At 36.8% G+C, this 18,404-nt stretch overlaps 2 protein-coding genes across 2 annotated transcripts in view; both read right to left on the bottom strand.

The window, feature by feature from the left end:
- Positions 1 to 412: 412 nt before the first annotated feature.
- Positions 413 to 12,230, bottom strand: LOC138327410 (uncharacterized). The gene is made up of 5 exons (XM_069273479.1): positions 12,086 to 12,230; positions 7,689 to 8,934; positions 6,815 to 7,411; positions 5,577 to 6,332; positions 413 to 5,305 (listed from the first exon to the last, which is right to left on the bottom strand). Exons 2-5 carry the CDS (start codon positions 8,929 to 8,931, stop codon positions 4,524 to 4,526), a joined length of 3,378 nt encoding a protein of 1,125 aa, XP_069129580.1. The 5' UTR covers positions 8,932 to 8,934; positions 12,086 to 12,230; the 3' UTR covers positions 413 to 4,523.
- A 1,873-nt stretch (positions 12,231 to 14,103) lies between these two features.
- The window catches only part of LOC138327411 (Na(+)/citrate cotransporter-like), a 36,909-nt gene continuing 32,608 nt past the window's right edge, over positions 14,104 to 18,404 (bottom strand). Inside the window, exons 10-14 of the mRNA XM_069273480.1 lie at positions 18,153 to 18,232; positions 17,607 to 17,719; positions 16,421 to 16,582; positions 15,445 to 15,582; positions 14,104 to 14,801 (exon numbers count right to left, since the gene is read on the bottom strand). Of these exons, the coding sequence (XP_069129581.1) occupies positions 14,616 to 14,801; positions 15,445 to 15,582; positions 16,421 to 16,582; positions 17,607 to 17,719; positions 18,153 to 18,232 (679 nt within the window). The 3' untranslated portion in view covers positions 14,104 to 14,615. The remainder of the gene's footprint in view (positions 14,802 to 15,444; positions 15,583 to 16,420; positions 16,583 to 17,606; positions 17,720 to 18,152; positions 18,233 to 18,404) is intronic.

Genomic DNA, 18,404 nt, shown 5'->3' with positions numbered 1-18,404 from the left:
TACAACCTGATATACATGTGGTTATGTTGTGTTCGTTGGTCGAGACCACTGCATACACGACAATTGTTCTGACAGCTCTTGAAAACCTCTTCGTCCCTTCACAACATAAGGGTGTAGTAAACCATTTCAAATATTCTCGCTAGAGTAAAAGATAAGACTGTTGTTACATAAACAAGAAATAGGAATGAGTGACGTTTACGGTATCTATAGGACGATCTAGAAGCACTGAATCAGGAAAACCAGAGAAAACAATGTAGGAAATACTTGAACGAAAATGTAAAATGATAAAGATTGATTCTTTTTTCATGACAATTTTATCCGTGTCGATGAGGGTTTTTTTATATAGCAGTTCTACTTATTTTTGAAGGAACGAATGCAGTTAATAAAAACAGACAAAAACACTATTTCAACAAACAGTAAAACTATTTTTAATAAAGATTTTTGGCAAACTAAATAAAATATTTTAACAAAAACTTTAAACTAGATTATGCCATCACCATGAAAAGGAGTCATCCCCGATACACATAGGGGTTATTACACATATATTTGTTCATAAAGTTGTGATAAACTTTTCCAATAGACGATCACGTGTGGAAAAAGTTTTGACCAACGATATACAATGTGAATTACGAGATGGACCACTATAATCTGAATAACGAGATGGACCACTATCATCTGAATAACGAGATGGACCACTATCATCTGAATAACGAGATGGACCACTATCATCTGAATAACGAGATGGACCACTATCATCTGAATAACGAGATGGACCACTATCATCTGAATAACGAGATGGACCACTATCATCTGAATAACGAGATGGACCACTATCATCTGAATAACGAGATGGACCACTATCATCTGAATAACGAGATGGACAACTACAATGCATATTGAGCTTTTAATGGAAAAGAAAAACAATGCAAAACTAAACAACAGCTAAAGAAATTGAAAACATGAACAGCAAGCTTCAAAACTTTTTTTTTCAAAATGACGATTTAAAATATCATAAAAGATACAGACAGTATTTATATCAGTATTTATATCACTGTGACAATTATACTGTCATTTTGCTTATTTTCTATTACAAGCATAGATTTGCAGGTATATAAAGCACACATCTTTTACCTGTAAGGTAATAATAGTGAAATTATGTTTTCTACGATATTTATGACACGACTTAACAATTATTAATCAATAGAACCATTCAATAAGAATGTAGAACAGGGGATACAACAATGTAGTAAACATTTTTACAAGTTTAACATAAATTAATTCAACATCGAAACCTTAAAAAGAAACTTGATAAACACTGTTAAAAAATAATGTTGCTGCACAGATTAATTAACGACAATCAGCAATAAAATGTTTAAAATTAACGATAACATATAACAAATAAATACAACAATGGATATAATGTAAGGTAGTTGATATATGATAATAAAAGTATATACTATGTAACATATATACTGATGACCTGAGTCTGACATTGTCAGTCCCTAACAACCAAGATAGAAATATTCTGTCTTTGCATATTACAGAGTTATCTACACTATACCTGGCTGGTAGGTATTAATTGTAACGTCATTATTTTGAGAGCAAATATTACTTTATTTTCACTGAAAAATATGACGTTGCTTTCAAAAACGTCAGGTAACAATTAATACATAACTGCCAGGGCAATTAACTCTGTATTATTGTCATATAGAATGAGAGTTCCGTAATGAATTCAAATAATAGATATTATTGCCATTATTATTAAATAGATAAATATCTTAAGCTCGGTTACAACCGAAACAAGGACATCAAGCCCCATCAATCAACAATTACATAAATGATAGAAAACAGGGATTGTAATTTACTTAAACGTTTATCTTAATCCCCTTCCTTTTTATTCAAACGGCTTTGGTGTATCATAACAGTTCAAGTTCAGTTTAAATTCGATTTATATAGTTATATCATTATTGACTTTAATTTCTTCGAGTATTGAGGAATATTACAGGGGATTTTAAATATGATATGACTTACACTATGTATTCATTTGCTTCTAAAAAGAAAGCTGTATTACAAATAAAAACAATAAATAAAATAAGTACAAATAGAGAGATTTTGATTATAAATAACTAGAAAAGTTGCAAAATATAATAAGTTTTTAAATATAACGAATTATGCAAGACAGTTATACTTAGAATAACAAGAGGCCCATGGGCCTTAACGGTCACCTGATATTTGATTCAAATTAGTTATGTAATTTACTGTTGTCTTTTGTTCATGAAATAGGAACATACATCCAATAGGTCTACATACAAAGTTTCATTAAGCTTGGTGCATATTTACTTACTTACTGTGTTCACAAGGTTCAATTATTATTATTGCAAAGGGCTATAACTCCGTAAAAAAGTTAGAGTAGAATCAGGCTTATCTTGTTTAACTTATTTGAGATTTTCCCAATGTTATTCTACATAGAAAGTTTCATCAACCTCGGTGCAAATATACTCAAGTTATCATGTTCACAAGATTCAAGTATTATTGTAAAGGGCAATAACTCCGTAAGTTACAATCGAATCAGGTTGATTTTCGAACTTGTCCAAGATCAATCAATGTTAGTCTACATAAAAAGTTTCACTAAGCTCGGTTTATATTTAGGCAAGTTATCGCGTTCACAAGGTCCAATAGGAATTATTAGTGCAAAGGGCAATAACTTCGTAAATTACTGTCAAATCATGCTGATTTTCGAACTCGTCTGAGATCTTTCCAATGTTAGTCTACATACACAGTTTCATTAAGCTCGATTGATATTTACTCAAGTTATCGCGTTCACAAGGAAATGTTAACGGACGTCGAACGACGGACGACGCACGACGCACGACGACGGACAAAAGACTTTCGCAATAGGTCACCATGACCTATGGTCAGGTGACCTAAAAATTACATCATTGAATCGGCGTTGAATTATAAATCTCATCATTGAATAGGCGTATATTGTCATAAGTGTCTATTAGACAAACAGTATAAGACAGATTGGAATGATAACTGGGTACTTACACCTTTAATTCTAATGTGTTAAAACGAACGATTGGTTAGTTTATACTAAGATGTCATAGTAATAATAATATAGGAACCAAACGAAAATTTGGTTCTTACTCGTCACTTCAACAACAGAATAGTAGATTTAATCTTATCTTCTCGAGAAAATAAATGTTTTTGTTTCATTTGTGAAGAATACTTAGATAAAAAGTTTATACTTAATTTAAAGTATGAAAATAATATACATTTGTATCTACGTATATATCATTTAAGGCCATTTCACTGTCTTTTAATGATTCATAGTGTAACTTTAAAGTACTTAAAGCTGACAATGCAAGTTAAAAATTGTACATTTGAGATTAAAAAAAATAAAGAAATTTCCTTTTTTCACAATTTGTTTCTGAGACAGCCCATTGCGTTTCTAAGGACGGGTAGACGCCATTTTGTTTGAACTCTGCTTGGATACGAGACGCCTGCCGACCCCTATATAAAGCGCGTGAATCGACACACGTGCGCTCAGTCATGTACATATACACCTTGTCCACTGTGTATCACCTACTAATACATAAACAAAACCCCTTACCTGTAAATGTGTGTAGGGCTGGTTTTAGCAAGCAAACATGTCAACTCTTCTAAGCTGTCATTTAGATGTTTCACAAATTTAACTTTCCACACAAGTGAATAAAAATCCTGATAATAATCCGTCCACATATCTCCACGTATGCTATCGTACCCGGTGTACTCGACTGGCCACTTGCACGTGACCACCTGTCCCGAACAAGTGACGCTTCCATATGTAAACTACCAAAGGCACACACGTGTACATGTGCGTGTAATATCTAATATGTTGAAGTGTTTTATTAGCTCGTATTTGACATATTTTGGGATGTAGCTGACATTATTACTTCAATGAAACCTTGTCAGGTGAGTGCAGTATTTATATTTAGTTTGACAGTGTTATCTCCTATTAGAATTTCCGGGTTTGTTTACGTTATAATCAAAATGGATCTCGCACGTGGAAAGAAAGTATGAATTCATTCATTACTTTTAATTTAACTGTATATATCTTTATATGGTTCTTAGAAACTTTATTTGAGAAAACATTGAAAGTACTAACCATTTTATTATCATTACGTCTTGGGTATATAGTGCAGAAGACCTAGAGCCGGTCATGTGTTAGTAATGTTACACCTTGAACAGCAAGCGTTCGACTGATTGCACGTGTGTGTGGTTCACGCGCTTTATATAGGGGTCGGTACCCGGTGTTGTATCCAAGCAGAGTTAAAACAAAATGGCGACTGCCCGTCCTTAGAAACGCAAGGGGTTGTCTCAGAACCGAATTTTGAAAAAAAAAATATTTTTTTTTTTATTCTCAAATGTATTTTTTAGCTTGCATTGTCAGCTTTAAGTAGGATGATACAGCCTATTTATCACCCTCTACTTTATAAAACTTCTCGGTAGGACTCGACTTCAAACTACCAAACACACCTTCCTCAACGATCGTCTCTGTCCTCGTTTCCATATGCCCATGTGTCCAGTTGTAGCCTACAGGACCTCAGAAGGACGGCGATACGACGTAGGTCCTCCGATACTGATGTCCTCGACTTTTTGGAAAGGTTCCAGCCCGCGTGTGCGATAGAGCCGACGTCTACCAGGACCGCTAGGGGAATGAGGATAGCGGAGATCACGGCTACACCCTGGAACGATACTCTCAGAACGGTCATTGGGATGATGTAAAGATGGTGGAGGGCTCGGACAAGCGTACTTATTGTGGAGAAGATGGCGGAATCTACTGCCTGTAGGTTATCGTCACGTAGAAGTTCTTTTAAGTCAATCTCCATTGTTCTCACGCTCTCTGTGAACTCGGCTATTATAGACTGAAGATTTTCTGATTTAGTTTTAAGTAAAGTCTGTTTGACCTTAAGCACGTCAGTCGCCCTACTTCCCAGGACAACTTCCGTTATTTTTGACCCCGCCATGGTAGCTCCTCCTACTCCCCCAACTGCAGCTCCTGCTATTGTCAGTCCAAGTGACAGTCCTCCTGTGAATGGCGCGGCTATCACCCCAGCAACAGCTAGCCCCGCCCCTACTAGTCCTGTCGACCCGCCCACTATGGTGGCAATATTAACCCCGTGCCGTCGATTTTCCAGCTCGGCAACGATCTGGTGACATAAAAGTTCTGTTTCCTCACTCACCTGTAGCCACGTGTTCAGTGATATCCTGAGCTTCGTTAGACACTTATCTACGTTTCTGGTTACCAACACACTCCTCGCCTCTGTAGGTAAAAGTTGAGTAGCACGTGAAAATTAGATATATGACAAAGTATCATATTTAAAATTGAAAATCGCTCAAACCAAGATAATTATAAAAGAATTCGATACATGATGAAAGATATCTCGATGAGAGTAAAACCACTTATAAAGAATACATCGTAATAAATCAAGTGTGAAGCCAAAATATTGTAAATAAGCAAGTTAGTGAGACTTTCATGATGACAGGATATGTTTGTAAGCAGTACATAACGACTAAAGAAAATTCATGCTTACCAATGCTCATGTTGGACATCTCGACTCTGATTTGACCGAGATCGAGAGAGCCTCTTTCTACAATATCGGGGAGTCCCAATGCACAGTTACACAACTCATATTTGGGGACAACTCGATCATAATGTCCTGCCAAATTCTGGAATAGAGAAACATAATATCTGCCGCCTGACGGGCATGTCGCTTCGCTACGGCTGTCACAGTTAAGCTTCTCGGCAGTTTTCTTCATTGCAACCCAGGAAAAGTGCTTCCATGTAAAATTGTTTATATTCTGCGCACCATCCTGTCCTAAAACAAATATTGAAGTTGCAAATGCAACACTGGCGAGATAAATTTCTTCTCTTTCTACATTCTGCATGTCCAGGACTCTTTGTTTCAAATCATCCACTGTCATAACTGATGTTCCCAAAGACGAAGCCAACACCTTCAAGTCATATTCCAGTTCCGGTCGGGTTTCCTCTATGACATCTAATAGACATTTACGGATCAATTCGTATTTGTCCTGGGTTCCAAACAGCTCCTTGCTGAGGCATCTATAAAAGGCATTGGAATCCTGGAACACGGAGTCGATAAAACGACTGGCCATGTCTTGACGCTCGTGCAGCACACTGTAGCTTTCTGAGAACTGACGTGCAATCAAAGGCCTCCTGACCTCACATATAAATTCTTCATCCTTAAACTGTAACGGAAGTCGTCGCTTCATGGTCGTATGGCGATCACCTTTGGCAATGTTTACTATACCGGGATGTTGAATGTCGCCTACAACATAATGGTGGTCTTAAAAGTAGAATATGGACGGAAAAAAAATGAAAAAACTAATGTGAAAATTCGGCCGCACAGAGGTGTCATGAAATGTTGTTTTTAAATGTATAACAATTTTTTATGTAAGATGATTTTGTATGCAAGGCAAGGAATGTTTTTATGCAAAGGGAAAAATGAGTTTTATGCAAGACGAGAGCACGTAATTAGTTTTATGTGACCACTTAAAAGAAAAAAAACACCCTACATAAAACATCTTTTTCGTCTCATCCTACATTAAAATTATTTCTTGCTAATATAAAACATATATCTTTCGCCCCACATTAAAAATATTGTTCATCCTGAATCTTGTCTAAAACAAAATATTTTACATGAACACGTAATAAGTTGTATGTCAACATGTACAGAAAAATAATCATCCTAAATAGAAGAATAGTGTTGTCCTACAATGAATATATATGTGCGGTAACATAAATACTTACCGTATGTCTCGGCGAAGAGAGGGGTTGGCGACATGATTTGACAATTACAGCCACTGATTGGGATAACTCTGTCGAATTTCCTGCCTCGTACGTCATAGAACAGTGTGATGTAATATCGGCAACCAAGAGTGTGGATAGAATCGATCGCTTGTTCAGATCGTGTCGGATGGTAAGAGCGCCATTGGTATCTAACGTTGCTAGTTCCACCCGTCTTCGTGAAGACGTATATAGAAACACGTAACCAATTCGCTAGTGCCTGGATAATCCTCCCCTGTTCCTCTTCACTCATACTTAAAAGAGATGGAAACCCATCTTCCTGGTTACTGGATCCTAAGGTGTCAGAAATCTTTGATTTGACACGTTCATATTCCTCCTCTGTGCCAAAGATCTCTTTGCTGATGCATCTGAACAAAGAGGAGCCGTAGGTTTCTATCTTCTCCAGTTCCCGACCTTCTGATCGGAGAAGTTTTAATATCTGCCGTGTGTTCCACGGAGGATCTGAGAATGGATTCTTTCTTGTCGTAGCGGGTCGCTCCCAATCTGAATCATCGTAATGTGAAAAGTGTTTGTGTTCCTCGCAACATGGCTCATTCCTGGCTGTAATACGTTAGGAATATAAGTCAGTATAAACTTATAGCAACACACTCATTCACTACTATAACAGGAACTGTCTGATATTTAATGCAAATCAACTGATTATAATTACATTAATTATGCATGTAAAATGGAATGAAAACAAAAACAGTATCTAAGTAACATACTAATTGTTTACTTAAAAAGAGTTTAATATAATAGTTGTTTGCAAACAACTAACAACATTTGTCTCACCTGAAATAGAGATGAATTACTATTCCCATATTTCTATAATACGTACCCAACATATTACGTGATATGCAGGCTATCTGTTCTCTAATCGTAGACAGGTTACCAGCAGCCCTCGGTGCTTTCTCCCTCAGATTATGACCACCTGTGTCAAAGGTCCGGTCGATGGAGTAGGTCTCCGTCAGATTTTCACACCTCAGCGCAACAAAGGAATCCATTGGTTCTACGTTCTGGAGCATGTTTCTGATTGGTGGATATATTTCCCAGGTGTTTGCGCCATTTATAAAGCTTTGGATATACACATAAGCATGTAAAAGACTAGCAGCAGCGTATATCTCGGCTTTCGTCGGTTTGCTCCCTTCACTTTTGACTTTAGAAATATGGTCCTTAATGGCGTTCTCTTGGCCAGAATCTTTGTCTGTTATAAACGTTGCGAAGACATTCACGCTGTCTTCTTCTTCTTCCAATGCACATATAAGGTATTTCACACGTTTCCATTGGTCAGGTACGCCATACATTTCACGGCTAAGACAACGATAAAACGTGTTATCATCCGTACCTGGCTTCCATACACTGGCATCACAGCGGATCCCATCTTCCACGGGAATAGGAGACATGAATAGTTCGTTAGCAAACTTTCTGCCGAAACAACGCCTAGGAATAGTTGACGGTGGACTCTGGGATCCTTCTAAACTTTGCAGGCTAATCGTGTCTGAATCCCGTCTGTAAACGGTTCCTGTATTTTGATTAGCAAAATCATTAGTTGGTGATCGTTCACGTTCCTCCGGTTTGGTTTTGAATGAGTGAAATATTATCTTGGTCTTGTTAATCACAATCAACAGACTGAAGTTCCGTGTTATTTGTGACGTTACCCTACTAAGGACCGGGATAAACAACCTCCATTCGAGCCTCGGTGGATCAGATTCGGCATCACCGAAGTCACACACCAAGGCCTCTATGGGTCTGCCGATCAGTTCACATGCAGCATATATTTCACGGGCAGTAGGTGATGTACCACTCAATCTACTTTTACCCAAGTCATCTAGAAAGGCTTGTTCCATTGTCTTGGTGTTTGTATCAGAGTTGGGTCTCGGTAGAAAAAGTTGGAAATAATGCATGTTTTCAGGTTCCCTTTGAAAGTCACAAATTCTTTCCCTGCATCTGGAATATTGCTTTGCATCCTCAAACAATACAACAGACATGATTTTGTAGAAGTCATCCTCTCCATCATCAACGTCCTGTGCGTCAAGGCCTTTCTCCTCCAACTTCTGAAACAGCGCTGAACCCAAATCCATTATCTGGAAAGGCAAATAATTACTCATTTCATCTTGTTCTGAAAATCTTTCAAATTGTTTAAAACAGTTGTCATGATAATGTTATATATTCAAGTTTTTTTTATTCTACTGTCATCGGGGAAATCAAAAGTTAAGTTATCAAGGTGCTATATTTAGTGTTGATATGACCAACACGAAGACTGATCTCATGTTGTAAAGTCTATCAAAATTTTGCTAATACTCCGTTTTTACAAATATATACATATCTACATAATGTAGTTTACATTGTAACATATTTTCGACTATATTTTAGGTCTTTCGCTTCTCGTTATATTGTTTCTATATATCTCATTTTATCCTGCAACTGCCGCACATATTGACGGATAGCTACTGCCGGATAAACTTGTGCTTTATTCGGCAATACGATCACGTGAACTTGTTCCACATCTGACGGAACATTTTCTAACTTGACCCCGATCTTTAACCTTACAATGAATGAAACGTCATTCAGTCCCGCTAAAAAGTGACGTCACATTCAACGGAATGACTTCATTTTTACGATATCGAAAATCTCGTATGGCGGTGTCGTCTTTTTCTTGGTTAATATCAAAGGTATGTATTGTAAAGTAATTCTTTGATGTCTTTTGAGTATTTTTATATTATTTCAGTGATATTACGCACTGAATGGAATCACTGGTACTGTTTGCATGTGCGCTTATATATTTCCCACGGAAGTAAAAAGGAGTAACACACTCTCATTCGGTTTAATGAATGAATCTTTTCCTTCGCGTCAAAGACGAGCGAAACCAAGTAAATGACTGGCAATTTACTTTCGTGTCGAATGTCAAAATGGTTGCAGGATAAACAGAATACATGGTTAGTATCTTACAATACAAGTTTTATTTTGGTGCTCGACACGGAAAGCCGAGATGACTCGGCAAAGCCTCGTCATCATGACTCGGCAAAGCCTCGTCATCTCGGCTTTTCGTGTTGAGCACCAAAATAAAACTTGTATTCTTAGATACTAGGGCCTAACAATGTAATCTCTATTAATTTTATCCAATTTAGAATTTCTGTTTTCTAACCTGTAATATATTTTTCTTATGTGTGGTTTATGCGTATGCGATTTAAAACAAATCTATATCTTACAGTGGTGTGCTTACAGAGCATGCTATGAAAGGGAATCCCAATCACTTAACGCCTGGATTGGATTACTTTTTTTATTTCTACTCAATCACATATGTTTAAATCGAGCTAGAATTCTAACTGGCTAGGTTTTCTGTTAATTTTACAACTATTTGTCATGAAATAGCCCTACAGCGCTAATCTTAACTTCTTACATATTCTGTATTAGCATATATATTGCAGAGTTATCTGCTGCTAAAACTGTAATATGAAAAGACAGAGTATACAACACTAGAGAAAATGTCTTGTATCTTGTACATTTTTCTAAGACATGCGATACGTGTGTATTTTTCAAGGCTGTCAACGGTTAACCGATTACTCGGTCGGAAGTCTGTTAAGTGGTTATAAAATTCCGTTACCGAATAATCGGACTTGTATTTATGTGTCTGTTTGCGTATATATTGTCCAACACGAAATCCTTGTGCATATCGTTTGGTGTGCTGACAAGGAAGGCTGTGACGTTAATTGTATAAAACAACGTGTGTGCTTCAATAGTGTATGATTGTATTACACTGATTAGTAAACAAAAGATCGACGATGACACGCTTCAGCCTAGCTAGATAATCCGATTATGTGTGTTGTGTGTAAACAAATGATAGAAAACCAGTTAACATAGTTTATATGCATGAAGTCTATCTCTTGAGATTACGGTTTCATATTGATTATATAACACAAATCCTGAACAATTAGTAGAAAATAAAATATTTGTTGAGTTTGCTTAAAGATGCTCCACCGCCGACAGAGCATATATGATATTCATTATTTGAACAATAATTGGTGTATTATTGTATATATATATATATATATATATGTCTAATTAACACAAAAAATAATATAAAATGCTTTATTTTGCCGTTGGTGCATGCGCAATCAGTACTTCATTCCATATAGGATATAGTGCAACGGAATTTTTTCGGGATGCAATTAATTATTTTTCATATTTTTAACTTGAAGTAAAATTAGAAGCTCAAACTTTTCAATGTTGGTAATGGTGTAAAGTAAGTAACTTTTGTAACTGAAGAAAAATACTAAATCGTCTTCTCCTGTTTTTGATAGTGAAAAAAAATATCATTTGTCGGCGGTGGAGCATCTTTAATAAAACTATTTTTGTCCCTTAAACTACAAAACAGAGCTTGATCAAATCATGTTCATATTTATAATGCAGTATTTTCATCTATGACATGACTACAAACTCTGCTTAATAATTTGTATCATATTTTTATTTTCGTTTTATCGAGCAGTCTTAATTATAAGTAGATAAGTAGATAAAAGAGAAACATTGAAGTGATTACAAGTTTACTTGTCTCGTCGGTCATAACAAAAAAATGCATCGTATTCTTTGTCCGTGACAGTATGCTACTATCAAAGAGTAAATTTCCCACCATTCTCGGTTCTCCAGGGGTTACTATCACTCTTGTTATATCTCGTTAGATATGGCGATAGTGGTGGTAACCCCTGGCAACCATACAGAATGTGTTCCCACAGACATTAATTGGAATTTCCGTTCTCTTTAGTTTTGTTTTATTACGTATACTATATATAGGTAAAACGAAAGTAGAATAGTTCTTGTCCGATGTCAAGTTAGTGTGACAAGGAATATTGCATATTTGCCCGTCCAATAAGTAATATGATGTTCATCTTAAAACTGTGAGCCCCTGAAGTAATGTTTTTATCTTTTTGTCGGCCTACTGTATTCCCATCAACCGAATTGAAGATTTTAAAAATGAGGTCAAACGTAGGACGACCAAATAAATAGCCATGATTGAAATGATTACATGACATCGATCACCAGTAAAACAGTGTGTGTGTGACAATGAATGCCTAAAACGGTATTAATAAGGTATGAGTTCATCCACAAATGTTGTATTATTATCATTAACAAATGACGCCTATACCTATGTACAGTAGAGCAGATTGTACAGCCATTATGTCCCTAAGCTTTATACAAATGTCCGTAACTGTTATAAGACGTGAACGGCGTCACACTTACCACCGTATTACAGCTTGTCCTATTTCCTCTCCTGTCCTAAACATACGGCCGTCTCCGTGAAACATCAAGGACGTACAACTGTTTACTTCCGTATTTTTTGTTATTCACATTAATATTGTGAGAGTTATCTCCCATTATACGAGATGTGTCATTCAATCGTAGCACAACACAAATGTTGCATTTTCATTTTTGACATATTCATTGAAGGGATAATTATTTATACCCCGGGTATTTTAAACTTTTTAACATTATATTTAAAACTATTGTATATTAACCAAGTGTATCGATTCTTTAAAAGCAAAAGTCCTGCTTATAGATTTTGGAAACAGGATGCCATATTATCACTGAAAAAGAAATTAAACAGTTGGTGGTGTGTCTGATATTTTAACTGTTGTGAATCAAAGATAGCTTTTTTCACACAAGCATGTCAGTCTAAAGCTAATTATCTTTCATACTGACTAATTGATGAGTATGACTGTTTGCAGAAATAACATAGCCATTGTTTTGAATTCCTAAAAAAATAGTCTTATTACACACAGTCAAATAGGCTAATTACACACAGTCAACTTCATCTATTCATTCAGAATAGCAGTATATATGTTACAATCCCCTAGCTCTAGCGATTTGTTTTCTATCAACGTATCCAACGCTTCATACAACAAGAGGCCCAAGGGCCTTAACGGTCATCTGATTACCTTGGCAATAATCATATAGGAAATTAATTAGATATCATGTAATGGTAGCCATCTTCGATTTGGGATAAACCAGAGATGTAACAACACTTTGTCAGGACCATGTCAGGATCATTTCATGCAAGTTTCAGCCAAATCGCACCGGTAGAACTTGAGAAGAAGTTCAAAATGTATTTTCAAGATGGCGGCTGTGTCGGCCATCTTGGATTTCGGATCGACCCGAAAAATATCAACACTTTGTCGGGACCATGTCAGGATCATTTCAGGCAAGTTTCAGCCAAATCGCACCAGTAGAATTTGAGAAAAAGTTCAAAATGTGTTTTCAAGGTGGCGGCTGTGGCGGCCATCTTGGATTTCGGATCGACCCGAAAAATAACAACACTTTGTCGGGACCATATCAGGATCATTTCATGCAAGTTTCAGCCAAATCACACCGGTAGAACTTGAGAGGAATTTCAAAATGTATTTTCAATATGGCGGCTGTGGCGGCCATTTTGGATTTCGGATCGACCCGAAAAATAACAACACTTTGTCGGGACCATGTCAGGATCATTTCATGCAAGTTTCAGCCAAATCGCACCGGTAGAACTTGAGAAGAAGTTCAAATTGTGTTTTCAAGACGGCGGCTGTGGCGGCCATCTTGGATTTCGGATCGACCCGAAAAATAAGAACACTTTGTCGGGACCATTTCAGGATCATTTCATGCAAGTTTCAGCCAAATCACACCGGTAGAACTTGAGAAGAAGTTCAAAATGTGTTTTCAAGATGGCGGCTGTGGCGGCCATCTTGGATTTCGAATCGACCCGAAAAATAAGAACACTTTGTCGGGACCATTTCAGGATCATTTCATGCAAGTTTCAGCCAAATCACACCGGTAGAACTTGAGAAGAATTTCAAAATGTATTTTCAATATGGCGGCTGTGGCGGCCATTTTGGATTTCGGATCGACCCGAAAAATAACAACACTTTGTCGGGACCATGTCAGGATCATTTCATGCAAGTTTCAGCCAAATCGCACCGGTAGAACTTGAGAAGAAGTTCAAAATGTGTTTTCAAGATGGCGGCTGTGGCGGCCATTTTGGATTTCGGATCGACCCGAAAAATAAGAACACTTTTTCGGGACCATCTTAGGATCATTTCAGGTAAGTTTCAGCTCAATCCCATTGGTCAAACTTGAGAAGAAGATTGAAATGTGAAAAGTTTACGGACGGCGGACGGCGCACGGCGCACGCCGACGGACGAAGCATGATGGCTATAGGTCATCCTGACCCTTCGGGTCAGATGACCTAAAATAGTATTACAAACTTTTTCTTGCAGTCAAAAGAAGAAAACAACTACATGTATTCTATCTTATAATGTTTAGGAGGTCAGTGGTCCCATTATAACATTTGTTATTTTTCAGCATTATATAAATGATGTGGGACGTCCCTGTGATGGTCTAGAATATACCTATCCGTTTAGTGGTCTGTTTGGGGCAATACATAATGTATCATTTATTGGCAGTGTACATACAAAAGCCACAACAGACATCAAAATAATAACCTGTGAATTATCAAAAAATCTCTGTTTGATGGCATCAGGCAAAAGATCAGGATTAAAATCACCTTAAAGTAACACAGTTTATTACAATTCCGTCAATTCATATAATAAAGTGTCCATTCGCTGTGGGATTTAATGGCGCACTGCCTCGCATTTGTACATTCATACGGTTTAATACGTACGCGGAGGCTTAAATTATAGTCTATATCAAATACGACCAGACCAAGTGATATGTGGACACCATTTCACTACAGTTGATCAGCATAGTAAATTTACAGGATGTTAAAATGTTCGTTGTCCTAAAAAGCCGGTGTTGTTCTGTTAACTATACTATAGATGGTAGAGGTCAAGTTTTGCGACGTTATTTCCGCCAATTTTGCCCATTCTGGAAGAACATCGAAGTGGAAGTAAGCCATTCCCAATGTATTGACTGCTATGGAAACAACTGTCACGCACAACAGATTAATCAACCAGCCGACCTTAACCTGTGGGGATAAACAGTACATGCCAGTTTAGTTCATATGTCAAAGACATACCCGGGATATCTTCTGCGATTCATGTTTTCAGGTATTTCCGTTTTGTTGAACATCTTTTTTAATATAATTTCATATGTTACACTTATTTCTTTTGGTTATTTGGATAAGATATTAACGCACCACAACTCCTTTCATTTATTGTAAAATTAAGTGAAATCACAGAAATTTATGCATAACTAGTACCCGAATGAGTTCCCTAAAGCTTAACTATAAACACTATTCTCAATATTTTTAGGTTGATGAAGTCATAGACAAAATACAGACGTACATTGTTTTTCATAGACGTCAAGCAATGAATGCAAGTTACACGGAGAGGAGTTCGCTGTAAATTGTTTGAAAAAACAACATTCATCTGTAGTACACTTAATCGAGTATCATTAGATTGAATTTTTCAAAAACAGAAATTCACATAATGTCTCCGGGTCTCATGCAGTCCTTTGATATGGGCAAAATGGCGATCATAAGCCCAAATATAATCTTTGCTAACTGTTTTCGATTGACTGCTTTTTAAAGGTAATATAGTTTTAATTTCTTTTTTTTTCATGATCACTATTTACTTATTTTCGTTAGTACATTGTAATTACATACATACCATATCTATGATCCGGAGGTAACCATAGGAGAAGGCGATGGTGTTGGGCGGAGTAGCAACAGGTAACATGAACGCAAACGAAGTGGTGATGGCGGCGGGCAGCATGAAGAACACGGGGTTGGTTCCTACAGCATTACCCTGTATATAATATAGTAGGTAGTTAACATTACTGGTGCATAACTCTTTTGTTTTCAAACTCCAATCTGTCAGTATGAACCATATGTGTATGGGTTTATTCCTATAAAGTGTAGGGAGGTTGATAGTAAGTCACAGACACTGTCTTCGTTTTTGACTATACGATTTGTCTTTTGGCGTTAGGCTGTATATAGATTTGTTAGAAGGATATGTATTGTTGAAACAGAGACTGTTTATATATTATATGGGTCTAAGAGTTGTAGAATATATTGATTTCTGAAAAGGACACAGATAATGTCCAAACAGTGTCCAACAAAAGAAAGAGAAATATCTTTGCTCTTTATCGTATGGCTTAATAAAACAAGACAAAAACAGCTGTGTAAAACTTGATTTTGCTTCAAGGTCGATTTCATATAATTTTTTAAATCAAGAAGTTTAAGATAGATTTTACATAGCGGATGCTATGAGGCCGAATTTGTAAATTGTATATTTGCTTGCTCTGGAGAACGGGTGTTTGGAAATATATGTTGATAGATGCCTATATTTCCTTTCCACCAACTCTTGATTTCTGACTGAACTTATACGTTTTTGCTATTCCAAATTTCAAATGATATAATAGTGCAATGACAAATAAAGCAGGTACAGATGGAAAATGTTCTTATAAGCGTACAATTTCAACTCTAGATATTGTTAAGTCAATAGAATCTAAATCAGATTGTATGGTTAAGTAACAGTAATGACATTTATAGAAATTGAAAGACTGAAACAAACATAATATGTTAACCTGATATAAGGACATTTTCTCTCATCGTTCATCCGAAAATAAGTTATTAAAAGTTACCAGGTCAGACAAAATAGGCATGAAGATGCTACAGATGGCGGTATTGCCAGCCACTTCTGTACAAAGGGAGACCATCAGACAGACTATAGATACTAGCGCCCAGTTAGGGACTCCAACCAAACCGGTCATCTGATTGGCCAGCCACAGCGACAGGCCGGATTCCTGAAAGTCAGATTTTGTCGATTTGTTGGTGAACTCAGGTTATACATATAAATATATTAAAAGTCACACGAAGGACAGAACAATTAGGACTAAGAATAGTCAGCGGTCAACCCGCTCCCAATTACAAAAAAAACCATGCAGGTTCTCAATGTTGCTAGCCAAGGATATTCAGTACGACACTATCCTTAAAACCCTTGACAGATCTCACGTCAAACCTGACTCTTCTGCTTTCAAATTCTGATTAGATGCGGCGGCAGGTTTCAGACGTTTAATGAAAACGCGTTTTTTATGTCAACAAAACTCAACCGAAGTGTTGGCAGTGACCTTAATGAGGCATATCATGTCTGTCAACAACAGCGAAATTTTATCTACTACATGTATATTTCATCAATTTTCAAATATTTTAGACCAGCTAATTGAAGTTCTTGGATATGTTGCACTCCAAACAGATAGGAAAGTTAAATACATGCATACAAGTACGTACGTGGTTTCTGCTTCACAAAGCTGAACATATTATGCAAAGATAAACACCGATCTCGTGCCAAAATTGGCATTGAAGCATGAAAGAAAAAAACAAAACAAAACGATGTCCTAAGTAGTAAACAAACAACTCAAAAACTTGTTATTACTCGGTATTTCAAATCTGTCGGATACATGATTTTCAAAGCGCTACTATTTTCCCAATTCATAGAACAATGATACGAATTTTTCATCGTTTGCTTATTATTTAAATGGAAGTGGGCGCAAATCAGGGACTTCAGTTTTGACGTGAGATCTGCTAAGGGTTTCGGGGAGAGTATCGTACCGAATTCCCTTCGCTAGTGTAGGTAGAAGGTTCTTACATAATAAAAACAAAAGAATTTCAAATTGAAAATTTTGTCGTATACATTGTTTATCTTTGTCTTTTAACAACGCGAACATTATAACTGCCTTCTTGGATGTAAATGGACGTCTGATCTACCAAATATGGCATGATAATAACTCAATTTATTTTTAAAACCTCAAACTTCAGATAATATCGCACCTTACAGGTATGCGCGAGGGCGAACCCGCCACCCATGAGGAGCGTTACTCCCCAGGGGAACTTCCGATTCAAAGTGTCCCAGTCTAGTAGGGTTCTGCGTGATGGGTCAATGTCTGTCAATAAAAATTAAAACATAACACAGTTGTTCCATGCCTTATCAATCAACAGTTGTACTTCCCATGAATGTTTTCCGTATTTTTAGCGCTTCTTCTTTCCGTGTCTTCCAATAACAACCAAAATGTCATCGGCCCGGTATTTCATTAAATCACTCTACGCAATCTTAAACTTGTTGCAGCTTCGGTTGAGAATGACGTTCAACGAAAAAACATGACGTCAACAATTAACTTTTTGTGAAATGAAGCAGTCACAGAAATATTCGCGTTTACAGTATTGTATGTGTCTTATTGGAGAGGTTTCCATGGTAACATGGCGGTGTTCGTGAATGTAACGACAACGAAAACGGCGTATATTTTGTAAACAAATTAACAACCAATACCCTTCACCCAATGATAATTGATATCATATTCACAATGACGGAATACTTACCTCTGTTTCTTCTCCTCGAACTCGGAAATACAAACAGGAGACTGGCAATTAATATGGAGGGGACTGCACCGCCCATATACCTAGTATCAGACAATATAAGGCCTGACCTAATTAAGAATTTTAAAACAATTACATGATTATGTATTTTTAAATCTTATTTTGACATGAAATGTGTAATTCCTAACGTCTCTCTTGACACCGCCTCACTTTTGTCCTTGAGTTGTGCGGTTGCTGTTGTGAGAAAGGCTTTAG

The sequence above is a fragment of the Argopecten irradians genome, chromosome 7 (genome assembly GCF_041381155.1).
Source record: "Argopecten irradians isolate NY chromosome 7, Ai_NY, whole genome shotgun sequence".
NCBI classification, from domain to species: domain Eukaryota; kingdom Metazoa; phylum Mollusca; class Bivalvia; order Pectinida; family Pectinidae; genus Argopecten; species Argopecten irradians.
The sequence above is the reverse complement of the archived record's forward strand: the minus strand, read 5'-3'. Positions and strand labels throughout refer to the sequence as shown.

Excerpts from the sequence above, each read along its gene's own strand:
- LOC138327410 (XM_069273479.1), bottom strand. The coding sequence starts at position 8,931 with ATGGATTTGGGTTCAGCGCTGTTTCAGAAGTTGGAGGAGAAAGGCCTT. Across the intron at positions 7,412-7,688 it reads CATATCACGTAATATGTTGG|CCAGGAATGAGCCATGTTGC; the intron begins GTACGTATTATA and ends AACGTATTACAG. Across the intron at positions 5,306-5,576 it reads GATGTCCAACATGAGCATTG|AGGCGAGGAGTGTGTTGGTA; the intron begins GTAAGCATGAAT and ends TTTTACCTACAG.